Source organism: Notamacropus eugenii, chromosome 3 (genome assembly GCF_028372415.1).
Source record: "Notamacropus eugenii isolate mMacEug1 chromosome 3, mMacEug1.pri_v2, whole genome shotgun sequence".
NCBI classification, from domain to species: Eukaryota; Metazoa; Chordata; class Mammalia; order Diprotodontia; family Macropodidae; genus Notamacropus; species Notamacropus eugenii.
In genome coordinates, this window is record NC_092874.1 from 454,691,693 (window position 1) to 454,710,725 (window position 19,033).

General features: G+C 39.7%; 1 protein-coding gene across 2 annotated transcripts in view; it reads left to right on the top strand.

Moving 5' to 3' along the window:
* The window catches only part of EOGT (EGF domain specific O-linked N-acetylglucosamine transferase), a 41,018-nt gene that overhangs the window by 11,651 nt on the left and 10,334 nt on the right, over nt 1-19,033 (top strand). For both annotated transcript variants that reach the window (XM_072598720.1, XM_072598721.1), the window contains 8 exons: nt 312-406; nt 2,234-2,338; nt 5,411-5,517; nt 9,740-9,843; nt 15,358-15,450; nt 16,214-16,285; nt 16,434-16,520; nt 17,202-17,270. In XM_072598720.1, coding sequence (XP_072454821.1) covers nt 312-406; nt 2,234-2,338; nt 5,411-5,517; nt 9,740-9,843; nt 15,358-15,450; nt 16,214-16,285; nt 16,434-16,520; nt 17,202-17,270 — 732 coding nt within the window. The remainder of the gene's footprint in view (nt 1-311; nt 407-2,233; nt 2,339-5,410; nt 5,518-9,739; nt 9,844-15,357; nt 15,451-16,213; nt 16,286-16,433; nt 16,521-17,201; nt 17,271-19,033) is intronic.

Sequence of the window (19,033 nt, forward strand, 5' to 3'; positions counted from 1 at the left end):
GGCCAGATATTGTTCCACCCCATATGCAGTCGTGACACCCAGTTTTAGAAGTGTGGAAGGGGTCACAAATGGAAAAATTTAAGAATTCTATACCACCAAAATGGCACCAGTAATGTTTTTCTTCTATGGAAATTGGGGAAATGAATGTCATGGAAAACTTCAGAGTTGTGAATTTCTCTAATTATTAGTGATTTGTAGCATTTTAAAATATATTTGTTGATAACTTGAATTTATTCCTGTGAAAACTGCTTTTGCATATCCTTTGATCCTGAGAAATGGTTTGGATTCTTGTTTATTGTTGATTCCTTCAGGGTGATTCGTGGCTGGTGTGCTCACGCTACCTTCAGTACTGCAGAGCATCAAACTTATACATCGATCTAAGACAAGTGAAGAGAAATCATGACAGGTACTTTTATGGCTCATCTAAGTTCTGATGGACTCAATCAATCCACAAACATTTATTAAGTGCCTACTATGTTCTAAGCATTCTACGAAGTGCTGGGGATTCAAAATGAGGTGAAAGGCAGTCCCTGTCCTCAAGGAACTTATAATTTAATGGGAGAGACAGCGTACAAAGAAATATATGCAAAGCAAACTATATACAGGATAAGCAGGAAGTAATGGAATTAGCCTATCCTTCTCATGGGGGCTAGGGGTGCAGGGCCCCTGTGATCTGGAAAATCCATGTAAAATATTTTGGCCTTCCCTTTGTACCAGAGAAGAGCTCTGAATTTTTCCTTTTTTCTTTTATGGGGTGCTTACAGTACCTTATGGTAAAACTTGGGTTGATATTATACAAAACTAAACATGTATCTTATGCATTTCTGAGTTTCTAAACTTTCCCTGTGTTGTCTTCTGGTCTTCACATGTTGTCTGCAGCTTCTACAAAACTCCGCAGAAATTCCCATTTAATTTCTTCCAAAGGTAGAGAACCTGCAGCCTCAAGGCAAATCCTTTTATTAAAGGGATTCGTTCAATAAAACTTGGACACAGTCAAACGGCTGCACTTGAGGACCTAGAGAGCTGCACGTGACCTCGAGGCTGCAGGTTCTCCACCCCTGTATGCCAACCCTCAATATATCAAAATGGCAATGGGGAAAGTCGAGATGTGGAAGGGATAACTGTAGAGGGAAGGCACTGGAATTTAGAGATATTGAGGAAGGCTTCCCGTAGAGGGTGGAAATTTAGTTAAGACTTAAAACAAGGTTGGTCAGTAGTGGGAGCAGCGGGTAAAGGAGGGAAGCATTTTGGCGTGGGGGACAGCCGGAGATAATGCCTGGAGCTGAGAGATGGGATGTTTTGTTTGTGGAGGCTGGGGTCACTGGATCAAAGAGTGCATGTTGGAAGGAAAGGTGTAAGAAGACTGGAAAAGTAGGAGGGGGCGGGGTGATGAGGGCTTTGAATGCCAAACGGAGAATTTTATATTTGATCATCGAGGTGAGAGGGAGGCTATCAACTTTGCTTGACACAAATATATTAGGAAGTTGGAGATCGAAGCCACCATCTTGAGATTTTGTATGGAATATATACATTTATTGTTGAGAGTACATAACTCAGTATCTACTTCCATACGTTCTATTCCCATCAAACTTGTCTCTTTGCTTTTCTATAAATTTGGCACTCTATCTCTCATCTCCATGCCTTTGCATAGATTGCCCTTTACCTGGATTGTGAATCCTCATGACTTCTGACTCTTAGACTCCTTGGCTTCCTTTAAGACTTGCCTTGGGAAGTCTTTTCATATCCCCCTACTTGTTACTCTTTTCCCCTGCTGAAATTGTGTTGTGTTTATTCATCTTTAGAGAGGCAAGAAGGCTAGGCTTCAGGTCTCACCTCTAATACAGACCAGCTGTATGACCCTGGGCAAGTCACTTAACCCATAAATGCCCCAAATAATTCACTAATACTGTAAGTTACAAAACAATTGCTGGTCTCCATTGGTAGGGAGAACTTTCTCATCAAGAGTTACCTACACCAAGGAAATCACAAATTGGATTTAAAAAAATCATTTTAAGTGTTTTATTCTCCCAGCAGAATGTAAGATTCTTAGGGGTAGGAATGGTTTTTTATTTTGTCTTCGTGTTACTAGCACCCAGGGTAGGCCTTGTAGCTACCAAGTATTTAGTAGTACTTGTTGGATGGAATTAAATGTGCATGTTTTGATCCTGTCTGTGTGTTAAGTCATATCAGAAGCTACTGGGTGTTAACTTGATGTTTGTTTATTGTGAAACAGATTTAAGGAAAATTTCCTACAGAAAGGTGACATAGGAGGTCATTGTAAACTTGATATTGGCACATTGATATCTGAAGGTCAACGTAAAAGCCCTCTGCAGTCTTGGTAAGAGTAAAAAAAAATTCTCTCTCTCTCTCTAGATATATATCCTTGACAGGCATGGATTATCTACCTGTCTTCTGTTTGTCTGTCTTTCTGTCTGTCCATCCATCCATCCATCTATCCATCCATTCATCCACTCACCCACTCATCCATCCATCCATCCATCCATCCATCCATCCATCCATCCATCTATCTATCTATCTGTTGAGGCCCTCTCCCACTTACACTCCCTGCCTCCTCATGTCAAAGAGATCACAGGTGCTTTTGAATGTTTAAATATAGAGAGAGAGCGATAGAGATTGGCCCTGCAATTCCATGGCTGTAGAGATACCAGTGTATGTTTCCAGATGAGGAAACTTCTCATCTGGGAGTCAGGGCCTTCTCTGCAACTCACAGCCTGAGAGAGTTGCCTGGAGCACTGAGAGGTTAAGGGACCTCCCCAGGGTCACACAGTTGGTACATGTCAGACTCAGAACTTGAACTCAGCTCTTCCTATGTCTGACACTGGCTCTTTCGCCAAATTGTTTTCCAGTCATGTTGACATATTATCTGATTTTGGTGTGGCAGTTTAAATTAGGAAAATATCATATTTCTAGAAAAGACAGAGCTGGTCTTATAAAGGGATTCTGTTGCATCACACCCCAAAGAAACATATGTATATTAGAAATTCAAGGTAGGCTAATATCTCTAACAACACTTGACTTATCATAAACATCAAAGGGGAATAGATTCGTATTTACCAATTAGAGTTCATCAGAGAGTATCTGTGACTTCATACGTTGACAGTGATGGGAGGGAAACAGAAACAGAGTGATAGAATCACAGAGCTGAAAGAGCCTTCGGAGACCATGGAAGCCAACCTGTAGCTGGATGAGAATTCTCCCAACAGGACCCCTAGCAACTGGGCAATTAATTTTTGCTTCATGATCTCTAGTGAGGGGGAAACCCAGGGCAGTCCATTTGCCTTCTGGATAGCTTGGATGATTAGGAAAATTTTCCTGTCATCAACAAGCCTTGTTGTTGGGTGTAAAACCTGAAGCCAAAGGAGTTTCACATTCTATAGGAGTGATAGTAATGCAGTGATGTCTGTTTATGATATTGATATTTGAGTAAGAATAATGATATCTCTGTGTGGCAAACCATAATACAACTGTTTTCTACAGTTCATAATTGCTGTGTTTGGAGACACGGTTTGATTCATAGCATATATGGAGCAGTGGAAAGCAAGCTGGATGTAGGGTCAGAGGACCTGCTTTCCAACCCCACCTCTGTCATTTAGTACTTTTGTGACATAGGGCAATCCATTGGGTTCCTGGGTCACAGTTTCTTCATTTATTGGACTGGGTGACTTCTGAGATCCTTTCCAAATCTAAAACTGTGAGGCCAATGTAGTATTACAGTTCAGTATTTTGTACTCTCATTTTTTAAAAATAAAGATTTCTTTATGATGAGGTAGGTAAGTTTCTCAGGATGTTTTTTGATGTGGCTTTTCTATTTATGCTGAAACAGACTTCATTTACATTCAAGGAAATTATGCTGTATAACCTGGGACAATGCTTTGCAAGAGAGAACTGATGATCCATTTTTCCCGTAGTAGAGGTTGAGATGTGTCACTATATTCTTGAGGCACCTGATAATGTTGAGTTGAGATCTTTCTCAGAGATAAAGGGACCTTAGAGGCTAGGTTCAACCATGATGAAACAGATCAGGAATGAGGAAACTGATGAGGAATTTACAGATGAAGAAACTGAGGCGTTAAGAGGTGAAGGAACTTGATCCTAACCCTTTCAAGCCCGTAACCTGATTGGTGAATGCCACAACTGGCTGACTATTTCAGGGGGCCCCAACCATGCTTCATTTTCCTTCCCATTCCCAGGCCATTTTTATCTCAGCCATCTTGTCATCAGGGCCTGGGTCCTGACCTTCTCCCTCCCCAACATGCAGTTCTGGAACCATCATTTAGTCAGCATTTCTACTGCTCCTGCAAAGAGTGTGCCAATCTAGTTCCACTCTGCTCACTATTCCTGTTACTTTCCAAACCAAAGTACCCTTCCGTAGTCACTATTATGCATAATTTTTCATTATTAGGATGTATGTATAATAGAATACAATATATATAGCATAATGTAATATAATATAATATTAGCATGATATAACAGTATGATATGTAATATAATATAGCATGATATGATACAACACATGATATAATATATAATATGATAGGATACGATATAGTATAGTATAGTATAGAGTAGCATAATATGATATGTAATATAATATAGCATAATATAATATAATGTAATGTAATATATATAAAACATAACCTAATATAATATAATGTCATATGTAACAATATAAAATATAGTATAGTATAATAAAAGCTTGTTGAAGTCAGGATCTGCCTTTGCTTTGTGTTTCCACTCTAAGGCACATAATAAGTACTCAACAAATGCGTTTTTATTCATTCATTTTAGTCACTCATTGCCTAAGGTCACCCAGGTAAGTGTCTGAGGCAGGTTTTGAACCTAAGTCTTTCTCACTTCAAGTCTAATACTGTATTCACTAAAGCATGTTCATTTTTTCTCTACCTCTGACTCAGGAAAACTTCCCTGACTCCTTAGGCTCTAGACTACTTAGCCTTAAGTTGCTTAAATTTTTATTTTGCAATGCTACATCAGAATGTAACTCACTGGTTTAAATTTAAATTTAGTTTAATTGTTCAGTAGATTGCATTTTACTTCCTCTTGTATATTTTGCGCCTTAAAGTTGACATCAAGTTACTTAGATGCAACTTGTAACGATTGTAAGAATTCCATCTATCCACTTGTTCTAGTTCCAAGGACAGGGAATATCTCTAATTTGCCCAACTCTTCATCAGGAGAGGAAAGAGTTGTTTGTTTTTGGATTAAATGTAAAATAGCCTCATTTGACCTCAAAGCTGCTACCTTGGTTTCACTGGAGTAATTAATGTTGGCTGTCCCAGAAAGGAAATCTGTCTCCCACAGACTTGTAAGTTACTAGTTGGCAGCAGAGAGTCTCAGAATCTGAGAAGCGTGTCATAATTGATCGTTTCAGGTTTGCCGAACTACAGACGTACACAGAGCTAAGCTTCAAACCTATCGAAGATGGCAAGTGTGACATCGTCGTTGAAAAGCCAACCTACTTCATGAAGTTAGATGCAGGTAATGGATGGCTTGTCTGTCTGCTCCTTTTGAAAAGATGCTCTTTTGTTTCTGAACTGGCCTGGGGGATGTTTCTCGTTGTTAACAGTGAAGATGCTGTATATTCAGTAGTGATCACCTATGATGATTTCCTTTGGCCACAAAAGTGGAAATATGGTATCAATTAGAATTGGATATTCACCTTGGGCAGTGATTGGAGCAGTGAATTTCTTTTCAGTCTTTCCTAGCTAAATGAAAGTAGGGTAGGTCCCTGGGGAAGGAACTAAATTGGTAAGAACTTCTTTTCTCTGTCATATCTTACAAGGAATATTCTTCAAAGTGACAGAGCTGTCCAGTTTTCTTTTGATTGTGCTCCATGAAAACTAATTTAATTAAAAGTCGTTTTCATACTCAGGGTAGGCAAAATTTTTTTAAGAAACCTTTTCAAGGTGAGCTTTCTAATGTAGTTTTTTCATGACTGAAGGATTCACTCTTGTGAATTTTGAAAAATAAAATGATTTTTTCCCATAAAGAGCTGTGTCTTTTGACTACAAACCTATTATTTTAATATTTAAAATCACAGCCTATTTCTGAGTTTGAAGTGTTGGCTATAATACATTATCTCCCTCATTAGGAGAGGCAGATTACTCTGCTTCCCCTGATCAAAATTCATGAAAGGCTGGGCTTAAAGTGAAATATAGACAACTTTCTGTCATGAATCTTTCAGAATTATCACAATTTATTGATCGTATTTCTAATGTGCCCCGCCTTTTGAAGACATAATTCTTATGTAAGAAAGTTTTGGGTTTAGAACTCAGACAAGTTCAGGTGGTTTTTTTTTTAAAGTAGGCACGGCAAATAAAAATGAAATGATCAAGGTTCTGACTCATTAAATAAAAATGCAAATTAAAAATAGTCATGAGAAACAGTCTGTGAAAGAACTGACTTCACAGTGAACATTTGAAATTTATGTACATGCTGACAAAAGTATGTCAAGTTAAAGCAAAATGTTAGTGTGGAGATGTGCTATTTCTTCTCCAGATTCCTAACAACCAAGGTCAAAACTAGGGCAAAACAACTGGGGCTTTGCTCCAAGCTGCTGATGTTTAGAGGGTGCTGATAGCCTTTACACTTTTTCAGCATAGAAAGAATTGCATTTAGCACCCAATTAGTGAAGATAATTAATTCAAATAAGAAGTTACTAGATGGCTCATTGCCTCCCACCCCCTACTCTTGCCAGCTTCTACTTGACTTGTTCACTTCCAGTGGCAGCTTCCCTGTATGGAGGTGGGGGAGGAACTACACCTTCCTCTCACCCTTCCCTTTCCCATTCTCCCTCCCTATCCTGAATTGACTTGGTTATGGCTCTAACACTACATACAAACCATGATTGTCATTTGGTTTTTCTTTTCTTTCTTTTAAAAAAAATTCCTGGTAAAACTTGGGTTATGAGTTTGAGTATCTCTAAGTATAAGATTTATTACAATACAAATTCTTCAGAGGGGGTAGGGCCTGTGTTTTCTACCTTTTTTTCATTCTTTAGAACATTTTATATAGTTTGGGGACCACTTAAGAGCCTCAAGAAATATTGCTGATACATTGAATGATGAATGAATGGGTATTTACCAGGTACTAAGTTATTGGAATACAAAAAAAAAGTTGCACAGTCCCTGGGCTCAAGGAACCTGCATTTTAATAGATAATATTTATATGGATATGTTTACGGATATTTATAGTATAATGTGAGAGCAGTGTCCTGGACCCTTTGGGCAGTCTGGTGAAGCCTATGGAACTTTTCTAAGAACAGTGTTTTTAAATGTATAATATACAATACATAGAATTACCCCCTCCAAAATATAATGAAATGCAGTGCAAATATGTGTATATATATATATGTATATATATATGTGTGTGTGTGTGTGTGTGTGTGTGTGTGTGTGTGTATGTGTATGTATGTGTGTATTTCAAGTTCGTGAAAATCCAGCCTCAGATGCTTTAGATGCTCTGTGATCCTGCACGATTCATGTAACTTCCCTAAGCCTCAGTGTTTTTATCTATAAAATGGGGATGATAATAATAGCACTTACTTCACCAGATTGTTATGGGGATCAAATGAATTAACAAATGTAAGGCACTATATAAATGCAGGCTTTTATATGAATTAATTTTAAGAAAAGAGAGTTACACCCAAATGGGTAAGTGATTAATCTGGGATCTGGAAAATGGCTTTTGTTTGTTCTGTCTTTGGACCTATGATTTCATTGTTTTAGGGAGCTCCCTCTGCCAAGCCCAATTGAGAGGGTCACACAGTCAGTATGTATTAAAGGCAAGGCTGAAGCCCAAGATTTCCTGACTTTGTAACTAGATCTCTAATCACTACCCCATACTGCCTCTCATTTGGAAAATATGAAAATATAGTCTTTGTGAAAATCTAGTAAATCTGTATCTGAGAGAGTGTAACTAGAACGGGTGACTTTTATAGTTATCCTTTGTTTCACCATAGGAATAAAGCTGTAACGCTTCATGTTTTCAGGTGTTAATGGGCACAGTGTTTCATTTTATATTCAACATTTGCCTTCCTTAAAATGCATTTTTTAAAAAAATGCTAGTCTTTGGGGTTCAATTTAACCTCACAGAATTCTGCTGGAGCAGATTATTGACGTAGGTTTTGTTTATAGAATGGTGAGAGCATGGACCTTAATTTACAAAGTGTGGGCAGTAACCTAGTGATCTTTAGAATATGAAAACCTTGGTGTCCCAACGCCCCTTACCTAGTGTATCCTGTTTTTTACTAATGCCCTTCCAGAATGGAAATACCTCTACAGGGACAGGAGGGGAATTTCTCCTGTCCTGACTTGTAGCTTGGTAGGGATTTCCTCATAGAAGCACTGTTCTAAATGGCGGTTATGTTCTGCAGAACAATCTACACTCTAGTTCAGCTCCACTGTGGATGAAATCAGTTTAGCACCATTCATGGATTCAGAGCTGGAAGTGGCTTTAGAAGTCATGAATCCCACCCCCATTCCATTTTAGGTGTGAAATAACTGACATCAGAGAGATCAGGTATCTTGCCCAAGGACTCAGAAGTGGCCAAACTGGGATTTGAAGTCAGGTCTTTTGCCTCTTGTGGCCTGGGCAGGGATTCTCATTTGCCCAAGGTGCTTTAGGGCTCTCTGTTTTTATCAGTCATTCATCAAATGCTAAGCACTGTACTAAGTGCTGGGAATACAGAGAGAGGCAAAAACCAACCTCTGCTCTCAAGGAGTCACAGTTGAATGATGACATGCTAACAACCCTGTGCAAACAAGATAGAGACTGGAGAAACTGTGGCCAATTTCAGAGGGAAGGCCCAAGATTAAGGAGGGCTTCTGGTACAAAGTAGGACTTAAGCTGAGGCTTGAAGGAAGTCAGGGGGTGGAGCTGAGGAAGGAGATTGTTTCAGGCGTGGTGGACAGCTAGGGGAAATGCTTGAAGTCTGGAGATGGAGTATTGCATTTGAGGAACAGCCACGAAGCCTGTGTCACTGGGCTGCAGAATAACTGGAGGGGAGGCAGGTGTAAGGAAACTGGACAGGTAGGAAGGGGTCAGGTTGTGCTGGGCTTTAAAGGACAAACAGAGGATTTTCTGTGATCCTGGAGGCAAGAGGGAGCCACTGGAGTTTAGTGAATACAGTGGGGACCAGAGCCTACCTGTTCTTTGGGAAAAGCAATTCAACAGCTGAGTAGGAGATAGATCAGAGAGAGGAGAGACTTGAGGCAGGGAGACTGATGAACAGATCATTGCAGAGCTCCAAGTGTGAGGTGGTAAGGGCCTTCAGCAGGTCTTGCAGTGCCAGAGGAGAGAAGGGATTTTATAGGAGATATGTTATGAAGGGAGCACTAACAGAACTGGACAGTTAATCAGATATGGGGGAGAGAAATTGTAGATTCCTTCAGTTACCTTTGACATAGAGGCAACATGATACAGCAGTAACTTGGGTTCAAGGCTGTTCTGATCCTTACTGCCCATGTGGGCAAGTCACTTTTCTTTTCTGGACCCCAATTTTCTCTTCTTTAAAATGAGGGTGCTGGATTAGATGGCCTCTGATCTTTTCTAGCTGGAAATTTGTGAGGAGCCTCTCAGCCTTCCTGAGTCTCTGCTCCTCGTCTGTAAAATGAGATGGCCTTGGAGGCCCTTTTGAATTCGAAATCTATGATTCTTGATTCTTTTTGGTTAATGATAGATTTCTTTTCTTCAATACCAGGTGTTAACATGTATCACCACTTCTGTGATTTTATCAATCTCTACATTACTCAGCACGTTAACAATTCCTTCAGCACAGATGTCAACATCATCGTGTGGGATACTGTGAGTAAGACTGTGCTGTGTCCAAAGGCATTGCTTCCTTCAGTTCTCTCCTCTTCTCCCTTGTTCTCTCCCTCTTTTTCTCTGTCCCTCCTTCCCTCCTTTTTTCTCTCCTTTTTCCCTCTTTTCTCTCCCTCCCTCCTCTCCATTCTCTCCCTCCTCTCTCTCCTTTCATATTTCCTTCTCATTCTTTTCCTCTCTCCCTTTTCTCCTCTCCTCTTCTTTTTCTTCTGCTCTTATTTCTTCTTCCTCTCTCTCTCTCTTTATCTTTCTCCTTTCTTCCCCCTCTGTCTTTCTCTCAGTGTGAATATAATGGAATGTGACTGACTTCCATGAGACACACAGAAATGTGAATGTTTATCCTTCATGATTGACAATGATACTGTTGAAGGTAGAGAGCACCAAGTCTTGTGGTGCTGCGATTTTTTGGTGCATATTTTGTTGAGAAGATTGTAGAGTCTTTCCATTCAGCATAAAGATGAGGGTGACCTTTTGTTTAAGTAAATCTTATTGATTCCTCTCATGTCTAGATACAGCCTCAGCCCATAGCATTGACTCATCCCTTGTAGCAAAGAAAAACAGGTAAACAACAAACCTGATGCTGACGACTGTGCCTGGCACTGGATTCAATGCTCTCCTTCCATCCTCCCCACTTCTCTACTGAGAGCAGACCTCGATATTTGTTCTCTAGGACCAATGTGAGTCACTGAAGTTACTCAGAGGTCCATTGTCATTGACTGTTGTTTTCATTCATGTTGTTATGGTCATTGCTATGAGCACAGTGCTTGGCACATAGTAGGTGCTTAATAGGTGTTTATTCATTGATCATTGTTCCTTGAATCCATTTGGATGAGTTGAAAGGTACTCTCCGTCTCACTTCTGTTGACTTTCTTTGTGAGTGGGCTGCTCTCTCTCTGTCCTGGGCATCTTGACTGGGTTATGACAACCCTCCCAGTGTCTTCCAGTTCCCCTTCTGGCCCCTGTTCACGCTGGGTCACCCATGACCTCAGAGTGACTAAGTCTAGTGATTTTACTTTTCCAGTCTTCAACATCTTTGACCTCTTTGCAGCATCTGACCCAATTTGAGCCTCCCCTTCTTGGTGTTCTCTGTTGGCTTCCATGACTGCTCTTTCATGGTTCTCCTTCTTTTTGCCTGAACCCTCCTTCATCTCTTTTGAGGGGTTCTCTTCTTCTCTCCACTATGCTTCAATGACCTTCATTATCCCCACTCTCCCCCTGTTTTATTCCTTTCTTTTCTATTCCCTTTCCCCCAAATCAGAAAAAAAAGCAAAGCCCTTGTAACAAATATACGTAGTCAAGGAAAACATATACCGGCATTAGCTGTGTCTAAAACCTATTCAACATTGTAATCCACTATTTGAATGAAGATACTGAAAAAATGCTTAAGACATTTGCATTTGCGTTAAGACATTTGCGTTTCTCATTCACGATATTTGCATTGTGTGCAAGGGATTTGCAAAGTAGGAACCAGAATATTTTGATTAATCTCCCAAAGTCTAGGAGAAGGGGAAGGGAAGCAAAGATGCCAGAGGAGGACTGCCTATACAGAACATTCACAGTGTGTCAGGAGGGTTAGGGGTAGACTCAAAACTGGGGTGGGGGCTGGCTAATACCCTGCAGAGTGAAATCAAGATTAAAAAAGATCTACTAAGGTTGGAGTGAGAGTTATTTTTACCAGGATATAAAATGTTGTACTTGGGATCCAAAAATCAACAGCATAGCTACTCAGTGTGGGGACAACAGTCTTAACCACAGCTCATTTGAGAAGAAAGATTTAGAGATTTTAGCAGATGAGCCACAGTGACTATTCTTTCTTCTGTGAAAATCCTTAGTGCAATGCTTTTGGCCTATCCCAAATTTCTTTCTTTTTGGGGAGGCAATCGGGGTTCAATGACTTTCCCAGCATCACCCAGGTTGTAAGTATCCAGTGTTTGAAGCTAGATTTGAACTCAGGCTTACCTCACTTCATTTCACCACTCAGTTACCCAAGGGTGTCCCAAATTTCACATGGCAAGACTTCTCCTGTTACCTTTAAGAAACAGTAAAAAAAAAAAAAAAAGTGATTTTCTATGTCATTTTCATGGAGCCTCAGTTTTCTCATGTGCAAATGGGGTGGATATTAATAGCTAATGGCTAATTTGAGATAGTTTTTTAAGGTTCACAAAGTGCTTTTACATACATGATTTCATTTGATCCTCATAGCAACCTAGTGAGGTAAGTACTGTTATTATTCCCATTTTACAGATGAGTAAACTGAGGCTGAGGGAGGTTAAATGAGACAGCTAGTAATTGTCTGAGACAGCATTCAGACTTGGGACTTTCTCATTCTAAGTCCAATACTCTACCAGTCAATCAGCAAACATTTATTAAATGCTCACCTAGTGTTGGGGATGCACAGAAAAAGGCAGAACAGTCCCTTTCCTCACAAGCTTGCTTTCTAGTGGGAGAGTCTACATGTCCATAAGTAGGCATATGTGAGATTCTGGCAGACTAGATATGATAATGAAAACAGTAACAACATTAACACTAGCTAGCATTTATAGAGTTCATTAAAGGTTGTAAAGTACCTTACATGTATTATCTCTTTTGATGCTAATAGCAGGTGTTATTTTTAATCTCCATTTTGTGTATGAGGTGTTTGAGCAGACAGAGGTTAAGTGACTTGCCCAGGATCATACATCTAGTAACTGTCCAAGGCAGGATTTGAACTCAGGTCGTCCTGATTCCATATTCTGCACCCTATTTGCTTGACACCTAGAAGGGAAGACACTGGCCAGAGGGGAAGCAGAAGAAGCCTTCTGCAGAAGGAAGCTTTGCTAAGGATTCTCAGAGGCTGAGGTGAGAAGGGAAAGGATTTCAGACATGGGGGACAGTAAGCACAAATCCACAGAGATGGGAGATCCTATGGTTCGTATGCGAGGAACAGTAGATGTGGCTGGACAGTGTTGTTCATGCTGAGGAAGACAGTACAAGAGGAAAAGGGAGGACAAAGAGCCTTAAGTGTCAAGCAGAGAAATTTCTATCTGATCCTAGGGGCAGGCTCAGATACTTCCTAGCTGTGTGACCCTGGGCAAGTCGCTTAACCTGTTTGCCTCAGTTTCTTCCTCTGTAAAATGAACTGGAGAAAGAAATGTCAAGCTACCACAGTACCTCTGTCAAGAAAACCCCAAATGGGGTCACAAAGAGTTGGGCATGACTGAAAGGACTCGACAAGAAAACCAGCAGTAGTAAAAAAGGTAATTAGGGACCAGTGGAGTTTATTGAGTAGGGAGGTAGCATGATCAGGCTTGTGTTTAGGAAAATCATTTTGGCAATGAAGTTAAGGGTGCATTAGTGCCAGGAGAGACTGGAGGCAAAAAAATACCATGAGTCTATAAATAGAAAAAAAATTCCATTGTTTTGCTTGTTTATTTCTCCATAATAGAAAACTTACATTTGGAGGAGAAAGGGCAGGAAAGTATCCAGAGGGAGATCTTACTGAATTATACATCACATCTCTAAAAAAGAGATGAATCAGAATTACTCTTTCATTATAATTTCCCTTCCAAAGGTACCTGATTTTGTTTAAAGGAAGGGTCTGGAAGTACCTTTTCTAATTGTAGCTCATTCATTATTGAGCGTTGGCGGAGATGTTTCCCTTTAGGTGATATAATGAAGAACCTTACTTCAGAACTCATCACAGAGACTTGGAAAGGAGGGATTTTTTTTTTTTAATCAATTCATCCAACAAAACTCAGCAGCTTTGATAAGAGTATGACATCTGCCCAGATGTGCACATGACAGAATTACCTTCACCATTGATTGAATCTTACAATTCAATGTATAAGTGAAACAAGCTAACCTCTTTTCTCTCAGTAGCTATTATTGTGTGCTATTGGTTGCAATGATTTTATAGGGAATTAGGCAAGTTAGCCATCCATCATTGATGAGGTTAATATCACAGACTTCATATAGCTTTTATATATATGTGACATTACAGTGTTTCAGTGACTCATTGTGGAATTCTCTTACTGTGGGATTCCTTTTCTAAAAGTGGGGGAATTAGCTAAATTACCCATCAATCTTTGATGAGGTTAATATCACAGGCTTCGTATAAGTTGTATTTATGACATTACAGTGTTTCAGTGACTTGTTATGGGATTCTTTTACTATGAGATTCCTTTTCTAAAAGTGAGGGAGTTAAGCAAGTTACCCATCAATCATTGATGAGGTTAATATCACAGACTTCGTATAAGTTGTATTTACGACATTTCAGTGTTTCAGTGACTTGTGGATATCTGTTACTAGTAATCTCTTTATGGCATCCAGAACCCACACAAAGTAATATTGTACACAAATAATAGAAAACAATAATGAGAACACAGGCATTTTTTAGAAAAAGAGCCAGTGTTATATAGTGGCCAAAGATCTGACATCAGCGTTAGGAAGTCTGCCTCTCATATATGTAGGTGTTTGACCCTGGGGACATCATTTAACCTTTCAGATCCCTGGCAGCTCTCTAAGACTGTAAGTTGTAGTTCAGATCCTCTTCACTGGTAAAGGGAGTTTTGTCATGGAGAGTAACCTATGCTAATGAATTCATAGATCTAGGGCAGGAAAGAAAAGGCATTGAGCACATTCAAATCCTTTTACATACTAGCTGTCCTAGTATCTCATTTGAGTCTTACAACAGCCTTGTGAGGTAGGTACCCTAGATGCCATTATCCCTAGTTTACAAATGAGAAGACTGAGAATCAGAGGTAATTTGCCCATGGTCACACTGGTAATGAGTGCCAGAGACAGGATTTATACCTCTGACTTTCTGATCCCAAGGTTGACTTTAAGTCCAACAGTCTACATACCACCTTGGCTTTCTTTCAGTTATGTTGTAAGGGCTACATTCTTCATGAAGCTGTCGCCTGTCGCATTAACCCTTGTTAGAGCTCTTGTATTAATTTTGTATTTATTCTCTGTAGAAAGCCCTGAGTGTACACACTGTCTCTCCTATTACAGTGTAAGTGCTTAGAGGGCAAGGCCATCTTCCCTTTGTCATTGTAGCCCCAGTGCCAAGACAAGGTCTGACGTTTAACAGATGCTGATTGGATGCTTGATTGTGATTTACAACAAAAACAAACAAACGCCAAGAAAGAATATCATGAATCTTTTCAAGTGAACCTGGTGGGAAAAGTGACATGGAGCAGGCTGAGGAGACTACTTTTGCTGTTAAAATATTACTTCTGTTACGATTTACTAAGGCAAATAGGATGGGCACTTCCTCAGGTCTTTATTTTTTTCTTGACTATCAGAGAAAAAAACTATCAGTCCTTTGGTTAAGTGTTTTAGCCAGCAATTCCTTTATGTATATGCTTGACTACTTTGGATCACCAAAAAGAGAATGTTAAATGCCTGGGCAACCACTTATGCAGCCTCTTTGAAAAAATCCCAATTTCCCTCGCAATTCCAGATTCCTCTGTTGTAGTTATATGTGTGTGTTTGCTTTTGTTTGTGCATTTTCAGAGCTCGTATGGATATGGGGACCTGTTCAGTGAGACTTGGAAGGCATTCACCGACTATGATATCATCCATTTGAAAGTATATGATTCAAAAACGGTACTGAAAAATTTACCTATGATTAACCTGTGGGATAACAGCATGCGATTATCTAGTTTATCATTATAATTTAAAAAATACAACATTGCCACTTATTGACAATCAAAAATGTGTCTTTTAAAAAGGTTAGTTCTTTTTTGTAATTTTGCAACAGTCACTTTCAAAGAAGGAGGAGAAGGTGCCCCCACACCCCACCTCCTGCTCTTTTGCTGAGCTGGGGAACATTGTTTTTAATGTGTTGATTAGTTTTATTAAGTGTTTTCCTTCTTCCAATTTAAGCAAAGTTTCTTTGTTAGAAGGGATAGCTCTCGAGGAGTAGGCAGGGGAAGAGGTACAGCAGGAATGTAGGTGATGGAAAAACAAAACTTAGTAATAAAACTTATTTTAAAAAGTATCATCTGGTGAGCAGGTGGCAGAGAAGATCAATGGAAAGGTCGCTCAATTTGGAGTCAGAGGGCGTGGGTTCAAATTCTGGTATTGCTACTTGATAGTTATATGATATTGCATAAATGATTAACCTCTAGCCTCAAATTCCTAGGGAAGGATGGTCTCTGATGATATATGTATATATGTGTATATTGTGCATATTATATGTGTATGCACACATATAGCATATATACAGTACATGTACACACGCATATATACATTATGTTCAACAAAATACATAATAATGCTACATAGATAATACTAATTTGCAGTTTTTAAAATTACTATATGGTCTGTGAGGTTTGGCACCACAGTTTTAAACAACCCTTTTCTGCAGGTGTGTTTCAAGGAAGCTGTCTTTTCCTTACTTCCCCGGATGAGATATGGATTGTTTTACAACACACCACTTGTGAGTATTCTTGAATAACTGGGTATATAAATTTCTACTGTAGGGACTTGGTTCTTGGCACCTTTCAAGATGTAGGTTATGGGACAACAAAATCAACTTTTGGGAATGGGACCGAGCTTGGATATGATAGCTGTGACTTTGATTTCAGATCTCTGGCTGCCAAAATACGGGATTATTTCGAGCATTTTCCCAACACGTATTACACAGACTGAACATCACACGGGATGGACCACAGGTATCCTGTATATTGTGTGTCCTAAACTTGACCTTTTTCCTTGGTGACAATTAAAACCAATAAAAAGAAGAAGCTCTATTTATCCTTCCCCACCTTCCCAATCTATGAGGATTGAGCATCAAAAGTTGTCACTTTGTGGAATGGTGAGTCACCAGGGATGTTTCTCGGAGAGAAGAAAGCAGATTCTCCTCTAGTCAGTCCCCTTCACTTCTTTGCCCATTGACCAAACTAAATAAAACAGACAGGAAACAGTGAAAAAGAAGAAAAATTGTAAGCTGGTTAGAATGTTAGCTTTTTGAGGACGAGACAATTTGGATTTCACCTTTGCTCTTGTAGTGTCTGCTCAGTGCCTGCATGTACAATAGTTAGCTAGCCCTAAGGGCTTGGGGAATTGACATGCTCTGTCCCTTGGCTATGATGGGAGTGTGTTCACCATGGGACCTGGCTGGCTAATGATCCAGATGAAAAGGATGCTTAGAGAATCCTGATCAAAAGAATTTTGAGAATAATATCCAATTTAGTGAGTTTCTCTATTGAGAGCAGCCAGCGTTATTACATGATATATGTCCTAAGTCTCAGATCTTAAAGATTATAAAGATCTTAAAGATTATAAGACTTTTGAAACACCCTGTCTATCCAGTCAGTATTACAGCATAATTTGCCTTTTCTATTTGAATGCAGGATGGAAAAATTCGTGTCACCATCCTCGCCCGCAGTACAGAATATCGGAAGATACTAAACCAGAATGAGGTTGGTTTTTGTTGAATATTTTGATTACCGTCACATTGAATTTACTTTTTTCATAGTAAAGTTTTATCCAAATTAGTAACTTTTACAAGCATAATAAAATGAACTCTGGACCTGGAGTCCAGAAGACCTGAATTCAAATCCGACCTCAGACTCTTACTAACTTTGGGATCCTAGGCAAATCACTTCACCCCTCTATCTCAGTACCTATGTTCATGAGAGTTATGAATACCGTGATAGTCCCCTACCCAAGACCCTTTCTGAGTTCACTTTTCAGATCTCAGAGAAGCAATTTGAGCACTGGCCCTGCAATTTAGAAAATCTGCGGTCAAATCCCGCCCCTCCCAAATACTGGCTGAGGGACCCTCCCCTCAGATGATGCTTCAGTGAAAGAGAAGGTGCTGCTTTGTTTCAGTAGAGGAAATACCCCAGACCAATGAAAGAAATGGAATCATAGTTCTAGAATTAGAAGTCATTTCAGAGGCCACTTAGTCTAGCCCTCCCCTCCCCACCTTGCATTTTATAGATGAGGAAACAGGCCCAGAGAGGTTGAGAGATTCACCCAAGGCCACATAGGTAGTGAGCATTAAAGGCAGAAATCGAACCCTGCTCCTCTGACTCCAGAGCGTCTTTCCATTGCACCATGGCTGCCTCTGGGATTGTTATTTGTGTGTAAATTGATCAAAAAAGGGCAAAGCTTATGAAAAGCTACAATAAATTACAATGAACTAGAGTGGAGTGGAGAGTTCTGTCATCCTGCCTCATACGTGTGCCGTCACATACCACACTGATAGGCAATGCAGTAGAAGGAAGCCTGGGGCATTTGGGAGGACACTAATTTTGTAAATTGAATTTTATTATTTTTCTTTCAAATAACAGCAATCTATTGTCTCTCCCCCATCTCCTCTACTTCTATTGGGCAAAAAAGTAAAACCCTTTTAACTAATAAGCAAAGTTAAGGCAAACTAATTCCTGAATTGGCTGTGTCAAAAAATTATGATCAGTGTGCCCTCTGAGCCCTATCACTTCTCTGTCAAGAAACTTTTTGTCATGGGTTCTATGGAATTGTGCTCAGTCATATCACTGATCAGATTTCTAAGTCTTTCAAAGTCGTTTGTCTTTACAATGCTTTTGTCATAGGGTAAATTGTTCTTGTGGTTCCACTTAGCTCATTTTGCATCAGTTTATGTGTCTTTTTTTTGGGAGACTAACTGAAAGGATGATGCCTATACGGTCCCAGACTGAGAAGAGAGAGTGTGCAATCCACCATGGTGTGTGACTCTTGGAGAGCCACATCTGGTCTGCTTTTCAGACCTCTTTCATTGGTGTCAGCTCACATGTACTGTTTGACATCAGAATAAATAGAGTTCCCTTCTGTGAGATACTGGAGTGCAACAGGCCTCTCATGATGCTCAGAGTATGTTTTCTCTGATGGGCACTAGCAAAACATGGACAATGGCTACTTTATTATAGACTGTGAGCATGTGGCAGCCAAGATGGATGTAAGAATAGTATTATCAAACAATAGAATAGCAAGATCAACTTCCCAACAGCAGACATACTGACTCCCTGGCCCTTGTTTCAGAAACAAAGTGGCTCTTCTTTGGGGCCATCCTCATAAAGTAGAGGTGAGTTTGAAGGCAGCACCAAGTTACTGGAATGAAGGTGGAGAGCTTGATATTGCACCAAAAACCAGTAGATCCTGCATCATGTTTCTTTCTTATTTTATAATTATATATCCCTTCTCTTCTTCCCTATTTAATGGG